The sequence below is a fragment of the Monodelphis domestica genome, chromosome 1 (assembly GCF_027887165.1).
Source record: "Monodelphis domestica isolate mMonDom1 chromosome 1, mMonDom1.pri, whole genome shotgun sequence".
In the NCBI taxonomy this organism is placed as follows: Eukaryota; Metazoa; Chordata; class Mammalia; order Didelphimorphia; family Didelphidae; genus Monodelphis; species Monodelphis domestica.
This window is the reverse complement of record NC_077227.1, coordinates 54641053-54665502: the sequence shown is the minus strand read 5'-3', so window position 1 is coordinate 54665502 and position 24450 is coordinate 54641053. Positions and strand designations below refer to the sequence as shown.

Sequence of the window (24450 nt, the reverse complement as noted above, 5' to 3'; positions counted from 1 at the left end):
GTTTATGAAGAAATTGGGCCCATGATTGCACTGTCTATATATTGCCCTTTCTATATTAATTGCTCTGTAATTTTCCTAGAGTGGGGAGCTTCTGGTGTTTAAAGTTTCTTTGGATCTGAGTTTAAATCCCACTTCTGTTGCTTATTGTTCATGTGACCTTGGATAAGTCATTTAGCCTCTCTGGGCCTCAGTTTCCTCATCTATAAAATACAGAACTTTAACTATATGACCTTTCAGGTTCCTTCAGCTCTAAATGTATGTTTTCTCAGCCATTGTGAATCAAAGACCATTCAATAAATCCCAAGGAGTTGTCTGAGGCATATAGAAGTTAAGTAATTTTCTCAAGATTACTCAGATAGTGTCAGACTGGAGATTTGAACCTGTCTTTTTGACTGTACTCTGGCCATTATGCCATATTGTCTCTTGTATCTATAATGGCAGCAAATAGATCATGATAGCAGTTTAACTCTCTTTCCTAGCTTCAGAAAGCTCTATACTTTGATCCCAAGAGAATGTGGCAGGGATTTGAGATCATCTTATTTTGTGCCCCCATTTTTTAGCTGAAAAAAAAAAACAAAAGGTTAGAGAGTAAAAGAACTAGCCCAAGGCCATACAACTAGGTGGTAAAGTTGGAACTAGAACTTGTGAGGAAGAAAATGGGAACATATCCAGGTATGTATGGTGAGGGCTAGGGAAAAAGTCAACAAAAGGAGACATGGGATGTAACTTAACTTACCCATTTGGGGTATCATTTCTGTAGTACTTTTTATGGTGTTGGCTTCCATCTTCTTGGGAAATAATCTTAAAGGCTTGATCTCTGCATTTCTAATACCCTGGATCCTGTGTTTTCTTTTGAAGGGATACAAATTTGAAGAGAACACCTGGGTTGGTCCCTGCCTGGCATCAGATCCCAAAGTCACACAGCAGCAGCAGCATCATGGAGGCAGAATCAGTCTCTGCCAAAAGTGGTTGGACAAAGAACCAGCCCCTCCCATGGAAGGATAAGAGCACAGGTTTGTTAGAGATGAGTATTTGAGTCTCCTCATCCAGGCCCATGGAGGCTTGAAGATGAGGTAATATTTGAGAATTAGCTTAAATGTGAAAGCATCTCATCTGGCCTCTGTTTGATGTATATTTCCCTCTCTTAGGCCATGACATAGCTGGGTAGAACTCTGAGGCGGCTTCTGTGCTAACATACAGTAGGAAACAAGTTTTAGTGTGAAGACCTGAACTGGCAGTTCAGAGGAGACTCCTCCCTCCCTGTAGTTTATATTGGGGTTAATTTCAACAGACGTAGAAGGTAACTGGCAGCAATACAGGCCACAGATCAAACCTGTGCCCCCTGAGGGTCCATGTAATTTCTCCTTCTTGATGACTCTGTGTCATAACTTTCTCTTAATCAAAATAATTTCTCAAGAAAGGCTCAGAAACTCATTAACTTTAAATAAGTAACTAATAATAGGGCATAGTTTTATCTTTCTAAGGAGAGTTTGGATTTTAGCAGATGTAAAAGCCGAAAGGGTGTCTCTAAGTGGGATTCCAGGCCACGCCTGGCCACTTTGGTGGCTGAGAGTGTGTTGTGGCAGGGAGTGGGGGTAAAAATGAGGTATATCTTATTTGATCTGCTGAACTCATCCTGAGCAGGTTTTATTTAAGTGGAAAACTAACCCTGGGGATTTAATGGAAATAGGATCCTTTAAGTTGTATGGTTAAGTGATAATTTGGTAGTATTCACTTCTTTACTTGGTAGTGGTTAAAAACAAAGGTCTCAACTGTCCTGCAGCTCCAGGCTTCAGGAAGGAAAATTCTATGAGTAACATTTTTCTCATCTTTATGGGCTTCTTGGTGTGGGTAGTATTAAACTTAGGCGAAATTTGTCCACATCACCAAGAGTAAGGGACCCCAGGAAATATCTGATAGGTGAAAGAGTTGCCATTCTATAGACTGTAGAAGCTCTGGTCCTTTTTAAAACAATAATACTGGCTGGGATTCCCATAGTTTTTTAGAGTTTGCAAAATCCTTTAAACTGAAATTCAGAGAGGCTAATGGGTTTTGCCTCAGCAAAGTTTGAAGCAGGATTTTGAAACCTGGGTTTGCTGACTCCAGGTGCAGCATGATTTCTAATGCTGGAGATCTCAAAATTTTGAATGTACTTTAAAGTTTTAATAACTTCAGAAGCATAAATGGTACAAACTTATCTTTAAAAGCATTTGAAAGCTTTAATTATTTCAATTTCTTTTACACTCATTTAGTTTTGTGAATTAAAAAAAATAAATATTTAGCTTTGACAAGATGAGGCACCTTGCTATTCTGTGTTTTCTGTGCAAGTTTCTGAATGATCCCTTAAACACCTTGAGTGGGTAGAGGAGATCCTCTTGCTTGGCCATCTCAGTTACCTGATTTATTTCCATCAGACTTCTTCTTGTAGAATCACATCAAAATTGTTGAGAATGCTTTCCAACTTTGTTGTTTAAAAAATTCTTAAGGCTAGAATTACAAATTCAATCTTTTGGTCACTGAATAACATCTGAGAAAAGTTTTTATAAAGTTTGAAAATCAACTAGAGTGACATAGTATCAGGTAGTGATGATGTTGAATTTTAATAAGAAACATCAATATTAAAATTTTTTTTAAATAATCCTTCAAGGTAGTCTTTGTGTGTGTTTAGCATTTGGAATTTGAAGTCATTAAAGATTCAAACCACACTAACCTCTCTACCTTGTATACCATAAGAGGGAGAGCGAATGTCTATTGGCCGTCAGCTGTCCTTTGGAAAGGGAGTGGGGGCAAAGTGGGAAGAAAGGCTGTCCCAGCCACTGAATACTGAGGGGGGAAAGGGCACTAGCCTCTTCAGGACACCTACCACCAGCAGTGCAGATGGAGAATGTGATAGTAATAGTTCATGAAGCCCAGTACAAAGGGCATTTTTGACATTTCTCTAGGGAGCTGACACCTGACCCAGGAAACAAGGCAGAGTAGGGAGCAGGTATCTCTGGCTTTCCTGGACACTAGGGCAAGTAATAAGTAGTAATAAATAGGGGAGACCCTAAGAAAAAGGCATCCCTCTCAATGCTGCCTTATGTTTCCTAATGAAAGCATTCCTTTAGCTTCTCTGTTTTATTTGCATTTCCTCTAGAAACATGTAAACATCTTATCTCTTTCTTCTGTATTCCAGAACAGCCAACAGCTTTCCATTTCACTGTTCTCTAGGCCTTGTGCTCTACCAAGTGACTCTCAAAAACCTAAGCTTAAGAAATCTGGTGGAGAGGGAGGGAGGTGGACTGCAGTTCTCCAGGTGTCTCGTTTAGTGCCTGGCATATGGCACAAGGAGACTGTTCTATTACTATCCTTGCTCCTCCTACAGCAGCCTGCTTTTTCTTTTAACTGACCTTTCCATCCTTTCCCCTCAGGATTTGTGCCTCTTTCTGTCTGGTCATCCATGAGCTCTTTTGTAATTGAGTTTTCATTGTCATGAATGAGAAGGGAAACTCTAGGTAGAGGTTAAGGGACTTGTTTGAAGTTCCCCCTTGATTCAAAGATAGAGTCAGGAAAAGCATACCTCTTAGTATTTGGCCCCAAGCACCACCCTGAACGTCATGCCATCAGTATAAGGCTCCTCTACCTTGACTATGGATTGAATAGAGTCCAGGCTACTGACTGAATCTGTAATGGTGGTATTTTGTCCTTTTGTCTCATAGATGGGGAGTTGTCCTTAGCCTCCAAAAGTGAGCTGGATGAACTCCAGGAAGAAGTCGCTCGGAGGGCCCATGAACAAGAACTCCAAAGGAAGCAGGAGAAGGAATTGGAGGCAGCTCGAGGGTTCAACCCTCACCCCAGCCGCTTCATGGACCTGGATGAGCTTCAGCATCAGGGTAACTATTGGACAGAGAGAGAAAAATGGTCCGAATATCTGAATTTCAGCTCTCTGAAATGGTCAAACAGGAATATGACTAATTTGTTGATGCAGAGAAGGTCCCTGGGATGTAGGGCAAATATCTAGTTAGAAAAATGGGGGTGACTTTTGAAGATAGAGAATTCTTCTTCATGCCTAAAACTTTCCCTAATTAGAAATATAGAATGTAACTTGGCATAAGTCCTAAATTAAATAGAAAAATGAATGATATTGGGGAAATGGAGTGGAAAGCCATGCCCACAAACTATTCTTATCCTTCTCCTTTAGTCTGAAGATTTTCAGAAAGCCACTTGTGTCATGCTTACTTTGCCTCATTGTCTGTAAACTTTGGGGAAAGTAACTTTTAGTAACAACATATAGGCTTTGAGGAGTTATTTAAAGGAAGATGCACATAGGTTTGGAAAGGCTTCAGGCCAGGAATAATGTAGATAGATCACTTTGGCCTCCCTTTTTCTTTCTTTAAAATAGGCTACACATTCTTATTACTTCTGAGTCCCAAAGTGAGATATACTGCCTAAGTAGTGTTGTGTGCTTTCTCTGTGACCATATTTTTTATGAAGCCCTTTTCTGTCTTGCTGGGGGACATGGCCCATTCTAGACAGTCTTGACCCCTCTTTGCATCTCATCCAGACTTGAAGGCACTTTCTTCCTTATATTTCCTGGGTCAATAAGTATGTTTCTCTGCATATGTTTGAATTAACTCTGTTGTCCTTGAAAACCCCATTTTTAGATATGTCTATCATACTTCCTTTCTAATTCACAGTAGTAGCACCATCACATTCCCAGATTCACTCTCCTTTTGAAAGGAGAACCTTCATTTTCCTCACTTTTCCATCAGCTAATTGGCCTGCATACCAAAGTATTGTCAGGAGTCTGCTGACCATATTTTAGTCTCTCCTTGCCTCCACACCTTCTGGAAGAGAAATGCCTGGGAGGCTAAGAGAATTCTGGAGGAGGTGGTACATAGTGATAATCCCACTTTGTCTACCTCTCTTTATAATGTCTTGGAATCTTATCATCCTAAACCTGATAGCCTTAATCATGTATCTGAATGTATAGATAAGTATTGGTAATTTCAAATGATTGTGTGTTACAGGACTACTCAAAAGTTTAGAAGACAAAAGGAGTATCAGAAGTCTGAGTTCTCTCTGGAGCCAAATTTAATATTTTTACTATCTCTTTAATTCCTCTAGGACCTTTCAAAATCAGGGAGAAAGAACTTGAGGACATAGTAAATATTCCTAGGAATCTTTGTCCTCTACCTTCAACTTGAAAGAAATGGGAAAATTGTAAAGTGACTCAGATACCTTGTCTTTCTTACTTGAGTCTAGAAACAAATAAAAAAAGTCATGAACTGGTTTCCCAAGTCCATATAATGAAGAGATGGGCATGAATTAGTATTGAAAAGGACCACAAAACTTACACAGAGAAGTGGGTTCCAGTTTTCTTGGAGGAAATTCAGTTAGCTTCAGTTCAGTTAGAGTTTGCAAGTAAATCATGGTTATGAGTAGGAGAGGGTGATTCCTTGCACAAGAATCAGCCAGTGATAACCCATTGTCCACCTCTTTAATTTAGATGTAACTTTATTTCCTGTGAAAAAATCTTTTTTATGAAGGAGGTCTTTTCCCTGTAATCATTGATGAAAATGTATGTATATGGTTGGGAAGAGGCCAGGAGAAGAAGGGAAGAAGGAGCCTTTGAAAAATATTGTTCCTAAAACTTAATAGGAAACAAGATCAAAATACAAGCAGTGTTAAAACCTAGCAACAATGCCAGACCAGGCACTTGGGGGAAAGATTTGTGTTAAGAATTAGTCCATGAGGATTCCAAAACTAAGCTCCAACACAGGATAAGAGAAGAACTTTGATATTAGCAGTGGGGTGGGGTCAGGGGGTCAAAGTAGGAAAGGAAGGTTATGGTGGAACATAGGGTATAGACAGAGAAGTGGTTCTGAGAGGAGCCCTACATAAGAAAAGCTAACTGCCTCATGGCTGAAGAACTATGCTGTCATGGTGACAAGACCAGATGGGCTCCAGACCAATGAGGCCCTTGTTTGTCCCTGCTCTGACATTTTTTAACTGGGTGACTTTGGCACTTTGTCTGAACTTGAGTTTTCCCTTATGGAAAATGGGAGTAAAAATGCTTGCCTTGTCTCCCTTATAAACTGTAAAACACTCCTTCAATGTAGGTACCTCTATTGTTGAAGTTTTTCATAGCATTATTAACCACACATCAGGGGTTTGTTTAACAGACATTTATTAAGCAGATAGTTTGTACCTGGTACTGTGCTGACCATAAAGGGATAAAGAGACAGAAATGAAACACTCCTTGACCTCAAGGAGCTTCCAGGCAATTGTTAAATTTAAATTTGTCAGAGGAGACAATCAGGAGCTGCTGGAGAGTTTTGAGGCCATTCGTGGCTTAAGCATGTGTGTGAGGAAGGAAGACATTTGGCCATGACGGTGCTGATACACTTGTTGTTTCTAAACAGTAACTTGTGGAACTGTTAGAAAATCAGTAAGTCCAGTGACTGTGGGGGCTGCCATTTTTCCTCCTCTAGCAAATGAAGAGCTACATCTTTCTGTACTTCTTTTTCTATTTAAAAAATTCCCCTCCTGTTATTTGTGCTACTAGAGATACCATTCTATGCTTTCTACAGGTAGGGATTATCAAAAACGTGTAACCTCAGAAAAGATGGTATTTGGATTGCACTAAGGGCCTTCTTTGTGCATTTGGGAAGGTCTGGGTGCCAGTTAGCTGCCCCTGCCCTTGCTCCAAAGACTGCTTCTAGGCTGTCTGGTTGTAGTGGGCAGCTGTATGGAAATACTTCTCACCTATCCCCATTTGCATCAAGTGCTGGCCCTTGCAGGGAGGCGTGACCGCTCTGAGAGGTCCACCCATGAGGCCGACTTGGTGTTGGAGGAGGCACTGCGTCGTGAGCAGAGAGGGGACTGTGCTGCAGCTTTGGCTCTCTGTAACGAAGCAATTTGTAAGTAACTAACTCCTTGCAGCTGTTGCGCTTTTGAATTGCAATTCTTGTCATTGCTATTGCTGCCCTTGCTGCTGCTGCTTATTTGGCTTGGCAGCAGCTCTCCTGGCCTCTGCTGCCCCTCTGGTGCCTGGGCCTTCAAATCAGGACACCAAAGGTTCTCTGGGGAACACCTAGAGGGAATTCAGCAAAAGCCCACAGGTGATGCTGGAATCCCCTCTGTCCCCTGGTTCAAGACCACACCTGACTTGGGACAACCCACTCTCTGCCTCCTTATTAATCAAGGAATGGAGCAGACAGAAATCAGTAGGAAGGCAACCTTCTCTTGAGACCGAGTAAACAGGCTGTGACCCTGGGCCTGTAACTCTTCACAAGAGTATGTGCTTTTCTCCTTCTTCCTTCTTTCAAATTCCTGAGCACTGACAGGGGTTGAAGCATGAGCTTTGGAGAATCCCAGAACTTATCACTGGCAAGTGATTTTTAGGTATGACCCCTAGCTGAGTTCTTTAATAAGAGGCAAGTGTATTTGCATGTCTCATGATGGTCCTTATTTTCCTGACTTTTTCTGGTTAGAAAATAGGGGTTGGGCTGGGATTCAAAGACTAGTTTAATTTGCCAGCCATGTTGGGAGGGCCATAGAAATCACCTGTGGGAAATAAGGTGAAAACTCCAGTATTTCTTATAAATGAATTTCTATAATTGGCCTGAATTCCCTCTGTGAGCCCCTTGGCTTAGTGCAAGATGTCTTCTAGGCAGGGCCAGCCAGCTCCCTCACTTCAGCAGCTTTTGCATGTTCCATGTCTTGTGTTCTTGCTGCATCTTTTAAGTTACTGCATTTCATTGCTCATTTTTGGTTCAATTTTATTCTTTGTGTGTGTGTGTGTATGTGTGTGTGTTCTGTTTCTGCTGTGTGTTTTTTTGTTTTTGTTTTTGTTTTGTTTTGCATTTTAGCTAAACTAAGACTTGCCCTGCATGGTGCCAGCTCTAGCACGCACAGCAGAACCCTAGTTGATAAGAAGTTACAAATCTGTATCCGAAAAGCACGGAGCCTCCAGGATCGCATGCAGCAACAGCAACTGCCGCCGCCAACACCACCACCACCACCACCACCACCACCACCACCACCGCCGCCGTTGGGGGGCTCCCTCCCTCAGCCAACAAGGTAGTGCCTGGAAAGTCATGATAGCCCATGGACATCAGGGGAGGTCACTACTTTGGGGTGCTCTAGAGAGAGAGAGCTCTCTCTGAATTGGTAGATTGGGAAGGAGAGAGAAGAATTAACAGCAAAATCTTCTCTTCACCAATTAAATGTCACTTTCTACATCAGACCTAGAGAGAAAAGTGGAGGGTCCTATGAGAGTTGTAAACTTGGTTGTTAAAAAATAGAAAGAGAATACAAAGCAAAGATTACTTTTATTTCTTCCTAAAACTGTAAGAGAACTAAGAATAAAAAAAAGAGTAAAATTGAATCTATTAGAGGAAGCTAGCATTTGAAGACAAACTTTGGTGACAGCAGTTCAGGCAATGAGTACATGAATGATAGAAGTTCAGCTAGGTTGTGCCTCTTTCATTAAACAGTCATGGTTCACAATCCAAAAACAGGTATTCATCTCTTAACACAAGATTTTTCTGTAGCTCTCTGTCCTAGATAAGTAGGGACAGATGACTCTGGGGACTGACAATGAGAAAATTCATGGGTCAGCCATGCCGCAGCATTGTACTCAGTATGCATCTAGTCCTGGGAAATTCTTTCAAGGCCAGAAATTGTTAGTGGTCAAATATTTTGAGGCTAGGAAATTAGCATGCTAAAGATAACCCAGTGTTTGTGAGAAATAGTGTTATTGCCCCACTCTATAGCCAGGGAGGCAGGATTTCTGCTTTTGGCATTATTTTGAACCTTTTTTGCCAAGGATACTTTAGTAATATATACTCTCAAGTAGATGAGCTCACCATAGTTTATGATTACAAGTCACTAAGGCAAAACTTTCAATTGTTTAGACCACTATTACTCTCTTCTTCAAAGTCTGTTCTAGAAACCTGGAAAAGTACAGCTTAGCTCCAAGACCACCTACCCAAACATCCTGAGGAAATACACTTAAATGATTTTTATAACCCTAATGATATATGTGCCTCTGTTCTTGGGCACTGCTTTCTAAGGAATTTTTATGTGGATGTATACCACTGTTGGTAAACTTTTTAGAGATCATGTGCCCAAACTGCCCCTTCAAGCTGCCTGTTAGCACTACCCTCCCAACCCCCCCTCCCCCTGCCCCACATTACTCCAGACAGTGGAAGGAGGAAGTGCTTGCATTGGGATGCTGGACAAATGGGTGAATGAAGCATGTGAAAATTGTCCTCAAGCGCAGTGGAGAGGGTGAACAGAACAGTCCCCTTTGGTAGACCAGGGCACATGTGCCACACCTTCACCAACACAGATATATACCATCAGAGCAAAATCTATTATTAGAGTCTCATTACTACCCATCCCCCATTTAAACAGAGCAGCAATGGGTATTTTGTTAACATTCTGATTCAATTTTGAGGAAAGGGAATCAGGGTTCATTTGGGGGGCTTCCTTAGAGTTAGGGTTCTTACCTCTCAAAACTGTAGTTCTAAATGCAGAACTATTTGGAGTAGATAGGATTTTTTAAAAGGGTAAGCTTGGAGGGGGCAGCTAGATGGCTCAGTGGATTGAGAGCCAGACCCAAAGACAAGAGGTCCTGGATTCAAATCTGGCCTCAAAACACTTGCTAGCTGTGTGTCTCTGGGCAAGTCACTTAACACCCACTGCCTCGCCCTTACCACTCTTCTACCTTGGAACCAATACCCAGTATTGATTCTAAGATGGAAAGGAAGGGTTATTTTAACAAGGGGGGCAGGGGAGTAAGCTGGTGGGTTGACTTCAAATGGAAATGGAACATAAATTTTCAAGAAACAAATTCAGTGGTTATGTATGAAAGTATAATACTATTTTAATACTTAAAGGAGAGTTCTGAACTGGAACTCCATTTCTAATGGTGCATGTCTAAGGCCTTATTATTGAACTCTTCTGCTTTTACCTGGAATCTTCTACTTTTTTTTAACTTTTTTATTTTGGTCATTGTTAGACTTCATAGGGACTTTGTTTAAATGTTAGCAATTTAGTTTCAAAGCAGTCAGCTAAGTAAGGTGTTAGGTAGTTTTTCAGTACTAAACAGCTAAACTAGTCCCAGGCAGCATCTAAATCAGTAAATTAATCTCGGTAACTGGTTTGACTACTTACCATGATTAGTTGAAAAAAATTATAAGAATCTAATGAATTGCCTTGGAGATAAATTTCAATATATAATACTATCTAGTTTGGATATGATCAGGAAAAAAAAAACAAATAAAATATTTGATTTCCTCTCAATCTCTGACCCAAGATCTAGCTCCCCTTGACTTAGCAGTAGAGTCCATGTGTTCTTTTTGGATGAGGTGCTTTGTAGAGTGCTGACCTTGGAAGCTGAAGAACTGCATTCAATTCTTACCCTAGATAAGCAATAGTTGTGTGATTCTGGGCAACCTTTCTTTGCTTCACTCTCATCATCTGTAAAAACAGTTGTTGAGGATCAAATGAGATAATAAATGGAAAGTGCTTTGCAAATTAAAGCTCTCTCAATAATCAACTCACATTTGTCCCCATCTCTTTTCTTCCCTTATTGCTGACCCCTCCTTTCTGTTGGATGTAAGCCATTTCCAGGCCTTGCCTTCCTTCCATTATCCATATGTTGGGCCAGCAACCTTTTCCTTTCTTCCTTTTTAATTTGCAGGTTTATAGTGGAGTATGAATGGAATAGGAGGGTAGGGGACAGTGGAAGTTATAGGCAGAGGTTCTTTTTAATGGTATTGTATCACTATGATTAGGTCCATTTGAAAAAATGTATTATCAGGAAAAAGGTAAATGTTAACTAAGATGTGGGTGTGGGGGTGAAGGAGAGAGATTGTGAGTGTTGACTTTGTGCTTTATTGTTTGTAAACCTTTAAACAATTTATTTTTTTTGTGCTTGCCTCTCCATTTGTCTTTTTCATTTAGGACATGGAATAATTGGTGGAGAATGAACAAAGCAAAGAAAATTAGCAATTCTTTATGTGACTTTTTTTGTCATTAGAAACAGTTAATGATTGGTTCTTCCCATTTATTTCAGTGAACAGTCTCTCCCGCTCCAAGTTCTGTTGAGTCAGGAGGCACGACTGGAACCCAGCAAGGACACCGAGTTTGGGACCAGTACTTTCTTCCCCTCCTCTACTTCCTGCCATGAATCACACTCATTACTGTCTTCAGAGTCACCCTCCCCACCTACCCTACAGCCCAGTTCCCCCAGTAGGTCTTTTCCCAATCTCTTAACTTCCTCTGCTAATGTGGATGGCCATGCTTTCTCAGCTTTCTGCAAGAAAGGTTTATCCCACAAGCCAAGGAAGACTGAAAAGGGTTCTCCCCAAGGTAGGGAACCTGCAGGAGTCCCAGCAGAGGGGCTACTGGGCTGTCATGGTGGCAGCAGGACTCCCACTCAGGAAGGGAGAAATGCTGGCCAGCAGCAATTCCAGGAGAAAAGTGACCCTGCAGTTTTGCCTGCCCTGATCCTTCCCTGTCCACATTTGGCCTCCATGCCCTCCCCTGAGAGGGGGGATTCTTACAGTCCCAGCTATAATCCTTCAAGTTTTTCAACTTGGTCCAGCCTTCCTCCACATGGGGCCTGTCACCCCAAAGAACCTACAGCTTCCTCACATTTGCTTCATTTTCCTCCAGATTCTGTACAGAAAACTAACAAGTGTCCCTCAACCAACAGCCATGAAACTTTATTTGTTTCACAAGGGGAGCAGGGCACCAAAGAGGGCTTGAAGTCAGAAGTCCCCAGCACAAAGGGGCTTGTTCGCTCTCTTGCAGAGCAGTTCCAAAGAATGCATGGGGTTTCCCCAAAGGATCATACTTGTGAGAGAAACTGGGTAGCTACAGGTTCCCAAGACAGGAAACCAACAACTAGATTGAGAAAGGAGTCACCCCCCTCAGACTCCAGGCTACACAGGAATGGTCACTGTTCTTGGGAAAAACAGCATAAATCTTTGGATAGGAGGGATAGGCAAACTTCTCGGGAAATGCCCTCTAGTTGCCATGCTCTTTCAGTAAACCCTTCCCCACACAACAGTGATGCTCCCTGGGGACTGGGATTAAATGTGGCAGAATCAGTCATGTTCCCAGGGAAGCCGTCACAGATGGAAGATATTAGGCTAAAGGAGGTAGGCAGTAGTGATGACTTAATGACTTCCCTGCCCATGGACCATTGGGTAGACAATATTAGGCTCTCTGGCTCTCCCCCCAATTGTGAAGATGGTCCATGGATTCCTGGACCTGGGAGGAACCCCTCCCCTCAAGATTCCTGCATTGGTCTCATCCATCCTGGAAGAAGCCATATGCATCTGCACCCACACTGGAATGAGGACACAGAGCAAGAGGCCTCAGAATTGGAGTCTCTGTACCAGGCTAGTCTGCAGGCATCTCAGGCTGGCCAACCTGGGTCAGGGAGGCATCCACTTACTCATCCAGGTAAACATTTGACTGTACAGGAGGATTTTAGGCTGGAAATTTGGGAAAATGGGAAGAGGTATGGGCAAGTTTTGACTAATTAGTCATGAACATTGCATTAGGATATGGTTACATTTCTAACAATTATTGAAGCCCTCAGGACAAATACAAACTATTTTTCCTAGTCTGGAGTGGGGAATAGAGAGTAGGATTGTTACAAAGAATCCTTTACTCTCTAGCTAATGACTTCTGATTCCTAAAAGTTTAGAGGCCATTTGAGTCCACACCCTGTATTATCTTGCACTTAGAAACTAGGAAATATCCTGGAAAATGGTATGATGTATGAAGGATTGAAAACAGACATGCCAATAGGCCTTGAGACTGGAATTATTCCATAGTCACAGATTTACCCTCCAGAGCTGTCCTTTAATAGTGTTGCTTTATGTTGAGTCTCTAAAACATTTCCAGATCCTTTTCATACACGATTAGGTTTAAAGTTAAAGCCTCTCTAAAGGAAATCTCTCTATTTTCTAATTAATTCCTAAATTCTAAGCTGGTAGGACTGTGATTTGTTGTGTCCAATCATTGACTTTTCATGGGATGAGTAGGTGTCACTTCATTATCTCTTGTTGACACACATCATATGTAGAATAATGAAGTCAACCTTGGGTTTTTGTCTGATACAAAGCTGAATCACATGAAATTGCAAAACATCAAGTTGATGTTTAGTTTTAAATGGATTTTGTGTTCAGAGTTGCTAAAAGAGTAATTAACTAATAATCAAGACACTAAGTTCTAGTCCCAGCTTTGCTGTAAACTATTAGGACCTAGAATAACACATAAAAGTCAGAGGAGATTCAAAGAGGATATCTGTAAGGTAAAAAGATCTCTAGGGTCCCTTTCATCTCTTAAGATCTTGTGCTTTTTATCAATTTTTCTCTCTCATAGTTCCCATAGTAGTTCAGGCTCATCTGCTGCAATTACCTAGTTATTTTTTTAATAATTTTTTTCAAATAACAAAAATAGATTTTTTCCCTTCCTTTCCTCCCTCCTCCTGGAGAGGTAAGCAATTTGATCTGGGTTCTACATATATTATCATGTAAAACATACTTTCATAATGGCCATTGTTGTAAGAGAACACTAACATAAAATATATTCCACCAACATCATATACCATAATCTGTTCAGCTGTTCTCCACTTGATAGACATCCCTTCAGTTTCCAATTCTTTGCCACCCCAAAAAAGAGCTGTTATAAATATTTTTGTACAAGTAGGTCCTTTCCGCATTAGTATCCCAATTTTGCCACATCTCTAACATTTATCACTTTCCTTTGCTGTCATAGCCAATCTGACATATACATACATATATATGCATATATAAAGTCATTCTGCACTCTTGAGCCCAGTGCCTCTCTAGCAGGATATGGGTAACATATGCAAGGGTACCCAGGTTTCACTTAAATCATTCCTTTTATCATTTCTTATGTCATATTATTTCATTACATTCATATGCCATGATTTGTTCATTCATTCCCCAATTGGTTTCCAGTTCTTTAGTTTTAGTTTAGTTCCAAAAGAATTGCAATAAACATTTTGTATACATGGGTCTTTTTCCTCCTTTATTGATCTATAGATCTAATAGAGGTATCACAGGATTGAAGGGTATTCACAATTTATTGACTTTTTGAACATAGTTCCAAATTCCAGCCTGTTATTTCAACCAGTGAAGTGTAGTGAGTGCTTCCTATGTTAAGTCTTTCTTCTGACCCATGTTGGCTGTATAACCAAGCGGTAAGTCATTTAACCTCTATTTACCCCCATGCAGCTCTCTAAGACTCTTAAGTCATAGGCAAGTTACTGATCTTGCCTCCACGGAAGGAGCTTCTTTATAATAGTTTTGAACTAAAGACAAGAAGGACACAATTCTTTGCCTTGTGCTAAGAAAATGCAAAGTAAGAATATGAATCAAGACCTGAAATTAGTTGTACTGCACCTCAAATTGAGTTTAATTTCTTTACTCAATGGTGAATTGAAGTGTGGTTATGGGGATTTTTAAAAACCTATTTATTTTCTAAAATGATTGAATCAGACCACCACTAGGTCTTTTTCTAATCCCTTATCATGGTATACAGGTAACCTTGGGTTCTTGAACTATTATATCCTAACTTAAACTGTTATATCCTAACAAAATACAAGTTCTGACAAGTTTTAAGGAATCTAGAAAGGCCTTTAGTATGATCCTGGTATTATTTATATATCTATTATGTTATGTACCCCTGTGCCACCTTTACTAAATTTGGAAATTTGGATTGCCAGGTTGGCCACAGGAAGAACTTAGGGGTCACAACAGGACTAAAGAATATCTATCATGGGATTTTTTTTCTTTGGTGGGCAGGCTAAATCACAGAACCTTGAATATTTTAGTGTTAAAGTATTAAACAAAAAATTAAAATACTCTTTGAAACAAATCAGCTTTTTCTTTGGGTAGCATCTGGTGGGAACTAAATACACAAGTGTTGAATGGACACTGATGAAAGTAAACAGGTGGTATTGATTAATTAGAGAAATGATCTCTGTAGAAAGTGGCCAACCAGGGTCAGTCAGTAAATGGGTGGATATGATCCCCAGGGAGTTCTTGATTCTCTTATCTGTTTTGTCTTATCACAAAGTGTTCACTAAGTGCTCATTCACTGAAGAAGATTGAGTGAATGCTTGATGTTTTAAGAACCATTCAGTAAACATTAAAATTGGCTTCATCAAGCATTTATTAAGTGCCCATGGTCTACCAGGTGGTCATGTGCTTGGTGCTAGCAGAGAGACTGCTTGAGAAGTAGGAGAACAAGCTGGATGGCTAGACCCCATTGCTTAGCAGCAATCTATTACAATTCTAGGCAGATCAAGGATCCCCAGGGAAGAGACCAGGTTTCTTTTACCCTTATGGTTTCTCCACAGAGCAACCATGTCAGATAAATTTCACAAGTAAATGTTACAAACATACACTTGTGCCTAAAGACTCTGACACACACTGGGCATGCTTCCAAAATCAGATGAGATGATGAGGCTGTTGGTTAAAGATATGTGGGAGAATGTGCAGCTGTCCAGAGATTATTACACAAGGCCCTTTGCCTTAGGGTGGGGGCCTTCCCTTGCTACTTGTAGAAAGGTATCCATATTCTTAGCCTTTTTCCTGCTTCTTCCCCAGTGTCAGGATTTCCAGGCTTAAAGTTCAGACCCTCCAGGAAGGGAGTGTTCCACTTATGTCTATATTTCCTTTCCCAGGCTCCACAAATACTGTAGGGAGGAGACTACACTCGGCCCCTGGCTTTGATCTCTCACAGATACCAACAGTAGAAGTGGAACATAGTCTCCATGAGGCAAGCCTAGTATCTGCCTCTCAGGTAGTAATCTTGGTGGCAAGGGCATTGGGCATAAGTTAATTGGGAAGAAGTTGGCTGAGCTTTTTAGGGTATCAGGATTTTGGGAGTTGGACATAGAGATAACAAATGATGAGAGGTTAAAGATTGAGTGAATGCTTAAATGAGTTTCTTGTGAAATTGGGATATGTCAGATTGCTACTACTCTTTTGGTGTTTAACGTGTAAGTGTCATTCTATCTGAAGGTCACGTCTTGTCGAAATTCTATGAAGGAGGAGGAAGGAGTGCTGTACACTGCAGAGAATTTCCGACGCATTTCACGCAGTCTCAGTGGCACCATTGTCTTGGGCAGGGAGGAAACCCCTATGTCTTCCCACAGTTTTGTAAGTAGAATGAAGGACTAGCTTACCCAGAATCCACCACTTCCTTGACAAAGAAGTACTCAAAAGGCAGTTCAGGTAGTAGGGTAGACAAAAACTGACCCTTGTGTTTTGTGAAAAGTATTCTTTGGACTTCTGATATGTATTAAGGTGAGGGATCCTTGCCCATAACCCACATTTGACACTTGTTTCCTTCTGGAAAGATTTGCTTTAGCATCTTTAGAGCCTGAATTTGAGGGAGACAGGAACTGGCAAACCAATTAATTATCTTTGCCAAAAACCAAAAAACAAAAAACAAAAAAAAACCATGGACTTGTCGTGAAGAGTCAGACATGACTGAATGGCTGAACAACATAAGGGACTTGCTGGGGTTCCCTTCACCAGAACCTAACCTATTGGCCAAAGAAAGGAGAGGAGATGAAGTTAGAGTGTTTCATTTTATTTCCAACTAAAAAGTGTAACCTCCACTAGGGGAAATTGTATTCAATTCATCAAGTATTTATATCTGCCTACTCTATATAAGGCCCAAGTATTAAGGCTACAACGAGAAAACAACATTCTTTTCTCTCTAGAAGCTCACATTCTTACTACTAGATACATTTAAACAGATTAATAATTGAAATATCTAAGAAAAGAGAAGAGTACTAATAGTTAAGTGAAAAGGCTTCAAAAAAAGCTAACGATTCATTTAGGTGAAGGTAATGGTAGGACAAGAGACCACTTGGAGACAGCTGGTACCATGGCACTGAGACAGAGGTGACAGTGATTGTACCAAGTTCAGGGAGCAAGAAGTGATCAGTTCTTTGGAGCAGAAAATTCATGAAGAGAAATAATGTGAAATCAGTCTGAGTATGCCCTCTGGAGCCAGACTGTAGAGGACTTAAGGCTATTGGAGGAGGATGTCAAATCTTTCTCTGAGGCTTTCTATAGAATATTCACAATGAGTGGGATGAAGCCCTGCCAGCAGTGATCCTCAGACTTCTTAGGTAGTGTCTGAAGACTACTTGAGGACACCCATATGTTAGCCCAGAGCAGCATAGACTCATCCACAGCCACATTCAGTATCCATGACATCCAGTATTAGTCCATTTAGAGGCTCAACAGGGATTCTGCTTCATTCGCCCATGTTGGGAAGAAATCTACTTCTTCACAAGTTCCCAAGCACCTCTGAGGATCTTCCCATTTTCCTCAGAAGAGGTTTAACAACTTTCTGTTCTACCATTCACTCAGGATAGAATTGTAAACTCAGATTAAATGTAGAGGCTAAAGTTGTCCGAGAAGTATTAACTTCACAGAATCCCAATCTCTCCTGACTTGATGGTCTTGTCTGACTTTGCTGGTGTTTGGCACAGAGATTTGGTTTCTTTATGTTTAGACAATAATTACTTATATGGGTGAAATTTAACTCAGTGGAAAACCAGATGTCTTAATCCTCCTACTCCTAACCTTATCCCCAAGCTTCAAAATTCCCAGAGAGTGGTTAGGACTGGGAAATGGATGAGAAGAGAGTGGAGGTTGATTTGGGGACTTTAGAAAGTGGATATAAAAGTCATTTGCATTGCTAAGTACAGAGGAAGTGGGGAGCCTGTGGAATGTCCCCATTGTTAAGGGGAGAAGATGGACTGGGGTCCTTGATCCATGGAACTACTTTCTGTGTTGGGTTTGGGCAAATTCATTAACAGGGTCTTGATGACTCTGTCCCAGTTTTTACCTTTTTAAATGGAATAGGGAAGCCTGCTAAAAACCTAGACATATTGAGATAAGGGTGAAGTGTAGACCCTGAAACCTTCTCTGTTTCTGCCAGGGAAGTTCTCATCTTTCCATTCTCCTGGATGTATAACCTTGGAATCTTCCATCTTCACTCATCAAACACAACCAATCAGTTGCTAACTCCTCTCATTTGGAGTACCTTTGTAACTGGTTTTATAACTTCTTTTCCCTTTCCAGTTCATCCACCATGTAGCTGCCTGAGTAATTTTACTGAGACATTGATAAGATCATATCACTGTACCCAAAAATCTTCAGTGGCTGCCCATTGCTTTTGAAATAAATTCAAAATTCCCAACCCTGGAATTGAGTGTTCTCAAAAATCCTCTTCAAATCCACCTATTTAGACTTATGTCAAACAGCTTTCCTTCATCAAACCATTAAACATTTAGGTACCTACTCTGTGCCCAGGCACTGTGTCAGGTGATGAGAGATAACAGATGCAAAGTATAAAGTCTACTTTCATAAAACTTATATCCTAGCATATCATTATAATAACAACATTTGTTAAATTCTCCTCTGTGTGGCACTCTTCTGGACACTATACAAGACTGAAAAAAAAAAAGGCCCTGCCCTCCAGTAATATTCAAGTAATCCAGAGAGAACAAAGATGGGGAAAATTTCATTGGATGCCCATGTCACTACCTAAAGGTATTGAACTGCTACTCCAGTGGAGATCTAGAGCATTGGCATTATAAATTTGTCCTTATTTGAGGAAAAGGGGGTGTGTAGCAAGCATCTGAGGAGCTCTGGACCTGGCCCTCCACTCACTGTTAAGGATACCAAGTCATGCATTTTATATCCAGCCAGATTGGGTTACCCTCCATCCATAGCTCATGCTCATCCTTCCCATTCCTATCTCTGTGATTCTGTTCACACTGTCCCCAGGCCTATAAGGGAGTGGACTTCCTCCCCAATTGTCCCTGGACCAAAGCAACTTTTGGCAGACACCATCAGTGGCCCACCCTCTTCCACAAGTTCTTTCCTAATTTTCTAGAAGTCTCCTTTGTGGGTGTTTCACTTTGATAGGATTATAGAATTTACAACTGAGAGAGTTAATACAGCAGAGACTACAGGGACAGGCTTCTAAGGCCCCTACAACCTGGAAACTCAGTTATCCTTGAGATTCCCTAATCTGTTCTCACTACTGATGAGAAATTAGAGGCTGGGAGCAGAGAACTGATTGGCACACAAACACAAAGAGTTCTCAAAGCTGGTTATTTGTGAGTTTGACCCTTCCTGCCCATTAGTTTGTTGGCTCCAGGAGAGGAACACATGAATCCACGATTGTGTTCTGAATTCAGGAGAAGATCTGAAGGTTAGTGTCTTTAAGGTATAGTGATCAGGCCCAGAGGGGTGAAAGATGAACCAAGGGGTGGCTAGTGAGACTGGAGACCCTTTAAGAATTCTTCCTGCTACGGTTCCTTCTCTCTTCCTAGTCCCTTACTTTCCCTTACTGTGTTTTCCCAATCACACCCTGCTGTGTTAATCCTTATATCTATATTTTTTTTTCTTTTTTGTCTCATTTCATTATAAGGAAACTTCAAACGTGAGGAAAAAGCCTTTGGAAACCAGGCACCGTTGTTCCAGCTCCTCTTCCCTCTCTGTCATCCATGACCCTCCTGTGTTCCTCCCTAATCCCCAGATCCTCCCTCCCCAGCCACAGCTCCTGCCCCTTGATGTCCTGATGCCCACCATGGCAGGGGAGCCCCATAGACCCCCAGGTAACTCTTGGGTCCCAAACCCCACTCAAGGATTAGCTATTTTGCTGGGGACCTTTTTGAATTGGCTACATTGGAACCATGAAGTGGGAATGGAATTTGGGATTTGAGCTCCTTTTTTGAGATTAAGTATCAAAGTTGGAAGCATGATATCATTTCTGGGCTAGAGGAAAGGATAGAGGTTTATGTGAAGGGCAGGAAGTACATAGGAAATTTAAGTTTCTCAGAGCTTCTTATTTTTCTCCCTACCCTGGTCAGTATTTGATTAGAACATGTGAGAAAAGATAAGCTGACATCAGAGTTGGAGCTGAAAATCTAAAGTTGCAGTCAGCTTTGTCCACAAAGACTAGGACTACTTTTCTAGAAGAGCTGGTCTGTGTAGTGTTACGGTAGAAATTATAGAAATATAAATGAATTTAGGTATAGGTAAAAGTGGGTTTGCATACTAGGCACCCTAGGACAGGAGATTCTAGAATGCGGAAGGAGAGATTTTGAAGGAGCAACAACCAACTGTGCTCTTCCTGTCTTGGGAGCTCAGAGAGGAAGGAGCTTATCTCTGCTGATCTTGTTTTTACTAGTGAGAGAAAGGAAACCTTTTGATTTCTTTGGGAGGACCTTTCCTTACCAGAAGAACCATCCTAAAGAAGATCCTACAGACTTTCAAACCCTCACTAAAACATTGTGGTCCAGAGGCAGTTTTTGCTCTGAGGGTCAAACCTCAGACCCGGCCCATCTGGGGTTGAACTCCAACATCCAGAGTTCATCCTTTTATCCTGAAACCTACCAAACCAATAAAAGGAGGATTTATAGTGTATAAATAGTGTATTTATAAGATGTATAGGGAGGGCTTTTTGGGTTATTAGCCAGAAGCAGGAAGGGTTTGTAGGAAGCCTCAAGCAAAAGAAGAATTCTCCTCACAGAGAATTTAGAGGAAGGGGAAAGAGAATTAGTGATTAGGGCATCTTCAGTCCTAAATCCTCCCTCCCTATTTCTTATTTACAAATAAACCTGCTAGGTTTTATAACAATTGACTTGGAAGACTTAGTTGCAGCTGGCCCAGTGTGGTAAGGTAAGAACTGCTTTATTGCACTGAAAGGGGACTGAGGTAATATCAACACACTTCAGTGTATTCACTATTTCTATTTACTATTTCAGTAAACAAATGGCCCCTCTGGGGTTCCTGATCTAATCTTTGGGATAGGGTTCTGAACTTATCTCTTTGGGCTCCCAGTGGCCTAGATGAGCTCCTTTAACTGTGACAGATAAAACTTTTGGGTGACTAAAAAGGATCCATCAGTACTCTACAAACCTCAGACCCCCAAAATATCATTTAGCATTCTGCCCCAAGTGGCTTGAATTTTCCAAGCAGAGCTAACTAACATAAACCAAGGTATTCTGAAGATACTTATACCTTTGAGTATGCACTTGCTGTGGCCAGCTCCAGCCTCCAAAGCCTAGAATCATTCTCAGCAAGATCCCCTTTTTACTCTTAATTCCTTTAGCTAGAGCTCCAGCCTCAAGGCCTCTCCATGTCCTGAGGTTGTGTACTATAGATTGAGGGGTTATGAGGAGAGAAAGTCTGACACTGGATAGGTGACACACATTCACTCAAGTGCTCAACTGCCTCCCCCCCAACTTCAAGAAATCGGCATGTATTGAATGCCTCCTGAATATAGAGGCTATCATTAAAGGAATGGAGGTAGGAAAAGGCACTCATATTATCTAAAAGGTGCCTACATTCTAGGTGGCTGATCAAATAGATCCCATATGAGATAAAGACACAACCCCTCATAGGACATAACATTACCACCGAGTGAGCTAGGGCAGTGCATTAAGGGAGCACAAATGTTAAGATGTGACACAGTAAAGTGTTCAGAGTAAGATGGAAGACTGAAAGCTTCCAAAACTTGGTTTTCAGAACGGGGTTTTGAACAAGGAGTAAAGAACATGAGTTTATGAAGAAATAGTTGGGTAATGGGGCATTTCTTTCAAGGGCAATGATGTGAAGAAAAGGAGCTGAGAATGAGGATAACAATGGTGAGCAGCCTGACTTAGTCAGAGAGCATGCTGAAGAGATGCATGGGGGCACAAAGGGTAAAAGGTTATCAGGGTTTTCATTTGGAGCTTCAGTTATTAGGCGACCTCATGAGGATCAGCTAAAGAGACTAGGGATATTTAGCCTGGAGTAGAAAACAGTGTTTGAAAAGCTGTTAAATGGAAGAAGGCTTCAACTTGTTCTGCTTGGCCCCAGTCAGCAGAACTAGTAGTATTGGCTGGAAATTTCTGAGGAGCAGATTTAGTCTTGATCTAATAAATTTCCTGACAGTTGAAGCTATCCAGAAGGTGGAAGGCCTGCCCAGGAAAGGATTAGCTCTTCCTTACTGAAGCCTTCAAGGGAAGACTAGACAAACATGTGTTGGGTATTTTTGATGAATTATAGGTTGGACCTAGTAATGGCCTCTAGGGTCCTTTCTGCTCTGAGATGATTCTGTGACTTCTAATTTCTTAAGCTAGAGAAATGATAGGACAAAAATAATATTGGAAGAAGAGCGTTCTGCTTTGTTTGTAAGCTAGATTGGAATAGAAGAGATTGAAACCAGGGTGACTAGTCAGGACATTTTATTAGTTGTCTAGATGCGAAATGGTAAGATTCTATATGCCATACTTAGATCCATGTATGTAGATATAATGTGTTTTATACATAAATGTTTTACCAATTTATATAAAAGGGGGGGAGGAAAGCTGTGTTTTTCTCCCTTGGACCTGGATCAAGAGAATGACGATGGGGCATCTGGGTAGCTCAGTGGATTGAGAGTCAGGCCTAGAGATGGGAGGTCCTGGGTTCAAATCTGGCCTCAGATACTTCCTAACTGTGTGACCCTGGGCAAGTCACTTGACCCCCATTGCTTAGCCATTACCACTCTTCTGCCTTGGAGCCAATACATAGTATTGACTCCAAGATGGAAGGTAAGGGTTAAAAAAAAAAAGAATGAGGATTAAGGGATAGTCATGTGGAAACTGGGAATAGACTAGGCCTATATGGGAGCTACTCAATCATTGTGATTTTTAAATTTTTATTTCTTTAGGAACTTCAAGGAATGTCCAGCAGCTTTTGGCTATGTGTGACAGGGGTGAAGCTTCCCGAGGGGCCAAATACACAGGAGGGACCCTGAACTACAAGAGCCTCCCACACCCATCAAGAGTTGATTCTTCCTGGGGTCTAATGCCAGAGACCAACCAGCATTCCGAGACCAGACCCTCAATCACCTCAGGGCTCAGGCCACAGCTGAGCCACACTGCCACACTGCCAGACAGAAGCCAGGGACTCCAGGGCTCACATGTCCAGTCGTGGGGAAGACTCTATCATTCATGCTCACATTCTCCTAACACCTGCCATCCTTCATCATTGCCCAACACTCTTTCTATGCCCCTGGAGCCACTCCAGAATTCTAGCCTTGTACCTAGTTCCTCTCGGGGTCCTGGACCCAGAAGAGTGGACATACCTCCTGATGATGATTGGAGAAAGAACACTTACACCTCTCAATCTGGACATAGAATAGGAGGAAATGGGCCTCTCTTTGCCACTTCAGATGCCCATCAAAGGGGACTGACCTGGGCTGTAGCCCCACAGCATAGTGGGTGGTGAGGGGCTCTTTTTGGCTTATTCTTTTCTCTTACATTACTGTGCCATGTCAGAACTGGTGCCCAACATCACTGTCATTGCTGTGCTGGGATCATTTCAGTTTAGACTTCTGTGTCCTCAGTGGTTCTGGAATCTCAAGGGATACTTGGCTGATGAAATCCCAGCTTAAATTTTCCTTGAAAGAATGGGCAGCTGTTTTAGGATGGGGTGCTGCCAAAGGGTAATTTTGATTTAATTGTAGCCTTAGAATCACTCAGAATTCCAAAGTTCAACCCATGAAACTGTCACTGCTGGGCATCTTAAGGCCATCTATTTCTTTCCCCAAATCCCATTGTCCCTGTCCCCTGTTGCAGTCCTCTCCTTCACCCACAATCCTCTCATTCCCCTTACCAACTTCCCTTACTCCCTCCAACAAATTCCCTTGGACACATGGCTATGCCGTCTCTAACCTTGTCTTAGGTGTGGCCAAGACCTGAAGGGAGCCTGCCTTGTCAAGGAGCCTAACCTCTGAGACTCCCTCTGACCCACATGTGCATACTCACCCTCACACTCTCATGATTAAGACTATGGGGGGAGCTGTCAGCACATACACTCTCCTTCCTGCAGACACACTAACAGTCAAGCACACTAATCCCGCTTCCCAGCAGCAGATCCATTACTGCCACTCACTCAATTGCCATTGTAAACACTCAGAGTAAGTTGAAGTATTTTAGGGCCAAACATAACTGTTTTTGTAAAATATTTTTGAAATAAATCTGAGAGTTCTATTTAACACCTTGGCTATATATCCTTTTCCTAATGAAATTTTCCTCCCCCCTCCTTGGGGGATCCAGGGCAATCAAGAACTCCCATTTACCACTAGTCTGATTCTGTGAATGAGAGAGAGCCTATCTGGTGGGGAGGGGTTGAGAAGGATCCACATGAGGCTTGGACAAAGTTCAAGGAATTGAATCTCAGAGTTCATCTAATTTCCTTTACCACATAGCTAACAAAAAGTCATCCATTTGGGGGAGTGGGAGAGGGAATGAACCCTGGCACTGACGCTCACACATGTTCTCTCCTGAGATAGTTCATTCCCCCTTTGGAGAGCTCTCATTGTGAGGAAATTTTCCTTGTCTCA

The 24450-nt window shown here is 41.6% G+C and overlaps 1 protein-coding gene across 19 annotated transcripts in view; it reads left to right on the top strand.

The window, feature by feature from the left end:
• Positions 1 to 24102, top strand: part of USP54 (ubiquitin specific peptidase 54) — a 169419-nt gene extending 145317 nt beyond the window's left edge. For 6 of the 19 annotated variants that reach the window (XM_007478386.3, XM_056819294.1, XM_056819295.1 and 3 more), the window contains exons 15-23: positions 859 to 1013; positions 3699 to 3872; positions 6783 to 6902; positions 7854 to 8064; positions 11069 to 12465; positions 15725 to 15843; positions 16065 to 16202; positions 19504 to 19690; positions 22774 to 24102. In XM_007478386.3, the coding sequence (XP_007478448.2) occupies positions 859 to 1013; positions 3699 to 3872; positions 6783 to 6902; positions 7854 to 8064; positions 11069 to 12465; positions 15725 to 15843; positions 16065 to 16202; positions 19504 to 19690; positions 22774 to 23333 (3061 nt within the window). In that variant the 3' untranslated portion in view covers positions 23334 to 24102. Of the gene's footprint in view, positions 1 to 858; positions 1014 to 3698; positions 3873 to 6767; positions 6903 to 7853; positions 8065 to 11068; positions 12466 to 15724; positions 15844 to 16064; positions 16203 to 19503; positions 19691 to 22773 lie in introns of those variants that run through there. The other 13 variants (XM_016427042.2, XM_056819311.1, XM_016427058.2 and 10 more) reach the window with 6 other exon arrangements.
• The last annotated feature ends 348 nt before the right edge of the window (positions 24103 to 24450 follow it).